Here is a 2,928-nt window from a genome sequence, read left to right on the forward strand (position 1 = left end):
CTCTACCCCTCCAGGGCATCGCTCTGTTGCGACCAGAGCCACTTTAGCGCCTGGGGCAGAGGCCAAGGAGCCATCCCCAGCGCCGCCCGGGCCATCTTTGCTCCAATGGAACCTTGGCTGTGGGAGGGGAAGAGAGAGACAGAGAGGAAGGAGGGGAGGGGTGGAGAAGCAAATGGGCGCTTCTCCTATGTGCCCTGACCAGGAATCGAACCTGGGTCCCCCACATGCCAGGCCAATGCTTTACCGCTGAGCCAACCGGCCAGAGCCGCCACCTGACCTTTTAGACATTAATGTGCCTTTTAGATATTAATGTGCATCAGAATCACCAGGGAAACCTGCTAAAAATAAAAGTTCTGGAATCCCATTCTGATTAAAAGTAGAAGCAATAATCCACATTTGAAAAAGTCTTGAGGTGATTCTCACACAAGTAGCAGATTAGCATACTTTTAAAAACACTAGGACATAATTAAATAAATTCAAGAGTTCCAAGTACATTACTGTAGTCTCTTCTACAGGAGTCAAGTTAGGCATCCAAGGTTATTTTATTCAGGAACTGAACTGAGACAGGAACTCAAAAGCTTCTCACTCAGTCATTAATTGTACTTTAAGTGCCTATCTCTTGTCATACAGAAATTGCAGCTTAAACATCAGACACTGCATCCCTCAGTTGGAGGGATGATGGACTGATGAGACCTATGTTTGGGGACTCTGCTAAATATCTAAAGGAAAATCTAAGGATAGGGGATCTGACCTAATAAGGGGGGATGGGACAAAAATAGGTGAACACAGCTCAAACACTTCTTAAGTTGTTATGTGAAATAAACATAATCTCTAATATATAAAGAAGTCCTGGGTTTATTCATATGACTAAAATATTCAAATTTCGTGACCAAGTATTTATTAAATGACTGTCCTGCTTTCATATGATCATTAAAAATAGTTTCCATTTCTTCTCAAAGTAGAGATAATATAAAGTAAAACATATTAACCCTTTGAGTAGTGTGGCTTTTTCATGCTCACTCCCAGTGAGAGTAAGTTTTATTCAAAAAATGAAATTAGTTCCAGTTCCAGTTTTATTAACTTAAAATCCTCTTTGTTTGATAACCAATTTCTGGAAACAAGAAGAACATACATTTGCCTTTATTAATGTTGCCTTACACATTTTAAAAAAATCAATTGTACTGTGGATGGTCAGGAGGCACGAAGACATACATGAGTGTTCATATTATTTAAAGGGTTAACTTGTGTCACAAAAATGAGTCCCTGTATTAACCATTTGGTATATTTAATTTCAGCAATTTTCTCTTCATGTATTAAATAAATAAATGTAAGTTTTGAAATAAAAATAATAAAGAGATTGCTTTTTAAAACTACTTTATTAACTCCACAATATATAATCAGCATCTTTTCATGCAACAGGTAAAATTCTCCAGCTAACAAAATTTCACAGACTGTGTCAAAAGCACAACATCCAACTTGAAGCTGGTAGAGAACCAGTAGAAACAAGGTACATCAAAAGGCTTACAGCAAAGGTACATTACAAACATGTAAGTTTAGGAAGCAGGTGTGTCTCCCTACTTTTCAGGGAAAACGTCAGGATTCAAGGCATAAGGCAAAACTCATCATGATGGCCTTGGTGAGGGGGGTCAGTGCTAACGGCCCGCAGAGTGTGACTCAACTGCTTCCCCCTCAGCTTCTCCATCAGCTGTCTCATCTCCTCCCCAACCCTTTCCATGTTCTCGGGTCTCATCCTGGCCTGGGGCTCTCCCAGCCGCTGACCCCCGTCCCATCTGTACTGCAGGATGGGCTGCCTAACACGGAACCGCCTACGGTTCCCCCTGGGCTCACAATGTTCGCCAGCGACCACAGGGGGGGCCAGCGGCCCTCCTGCATTAGCAGCCTGCTCCTTCTCGTCCTTTCGTTCATTTTCCTGCTTGGCATTTTCCATGTTGAGATTTTTTACCGCTTGTTCCTCTTTGGACACCATTGCTCCTATAAAATAAAAGGGGAGGAAAGGGATTTAATTTTTTGTGGCCAGATCAGCACCGAGGACAGAGACCATAGTACGCATCTTTCAGAGCCCTGAACAACAAAGATTACTTTCTGAATCTCGTTTCCCATCTGAGAGGCTCCTTGCACCCTCTAGTGGGCCTCCAGTCTCAGTCCCCCCCCCCATTGACTTCCCTCCCCTCCCTCCCTCCAAACCCACCATTTTACCTACAAATCCATCGCCAAGCCTCTTCAGGCATGAAAATGGAGGACAAGTGACCGAGAAGGAGGACTTGGTGGTAGGGGATGAGGGAGGTTTCAGGCTGGTTTCTACGCCCGACCCGCACCACTCTCCCCCGTACCCACCTGGGCCTATCCTCCTCGTCTCCCCTCTTCTCAATTCTTGTCACGAGTGCGCCGCCGGATACTTCACACAGACTCACAGAGCTGCAGAGGGTCGGGGAGAGGGAGCAGGGGCTGCTGTAGCCAAATGCTATATACTGATCAGGGCCCCTTCCCGGCCCTGCCTCCGCCCCCGACCGCGTCTTCCGCCCTCTCTCCCCCCACCGACTCCCCATTTCCCTACAGGACCTCGGGGTGAGCGGTTCTGCTGCCCTCCCTGGAACCTTGCCGCCCCAGCACCCTCACCCTGGGGGGGGGGGGGGTCACTGTTTAAGTTCCCGAGAATGCCGGGGTGGAGAAAGCGGGCAGGGACGCTGCACTGATTCCTTGCGCCCGCCTCCGGGCTGGCGGGCGGCTGCCGCCCTGGCCTCCGCGCGGGCCCCGGACCCTTACCTGCTCCGCTTTCCCGGCCCGATGCCACAGCGGGAAGCTGGTACCCAGACCGAAGTGACGACTGCACCGAAGGCTGCGTCGCCCTGCAGCCCTCGGTCACGTGAGGGTCTCGCGTCACCGACAAGCTCGTCCCCCAACCCCCAC

The 2,928-nt window shown here is 48.4% G+C and overlaps 1 protein-coding gene across 1 annotated transcript; it reads right to left on the bottom strand.

Annotated features, from left to right (window-relative positions):
• Positions 1-1,357: 1,357 nt before the first annotated feature.
• LOC136316857 (protein BEX1-like) lies at positions 1,358-2,928 on the bottom strand. Its single transcript, XM_066249172.1, has 3 exons — positions 2,785-2,928; positions 2,356-2,436; positions 1,358-1,992 (listed from the first exon to the last, which is right to left on the bottom strand). The coding sequence occupies exon 3, from the start codon at positions 1,985-1,987 to the stop codon at positions 1,601-1,603; it is 387 nt and encodes a 128-aa protein (XP_066105269.1). The 5' UTR covers positions 1,988-1,992; positions 2,356-2,436; positions 2,785-2,928; the 3' UTR covers positions 1,358-1,600.

This window comes from Saccopteryx bilineata, chromosome X, assembly GCF_036850765.1.
Source record: "Saccopteryx bilineata isolate mSacBil1 chromosome X, mSacBil1_pri_phased_curated, whole genome shotgun sequence".
NCBI lineage: Eukaryota > Metazoa > Chordata > Mammalia > Chiroptera > Emballonuridae > Saccopteryx > Saccopteryx bilineata.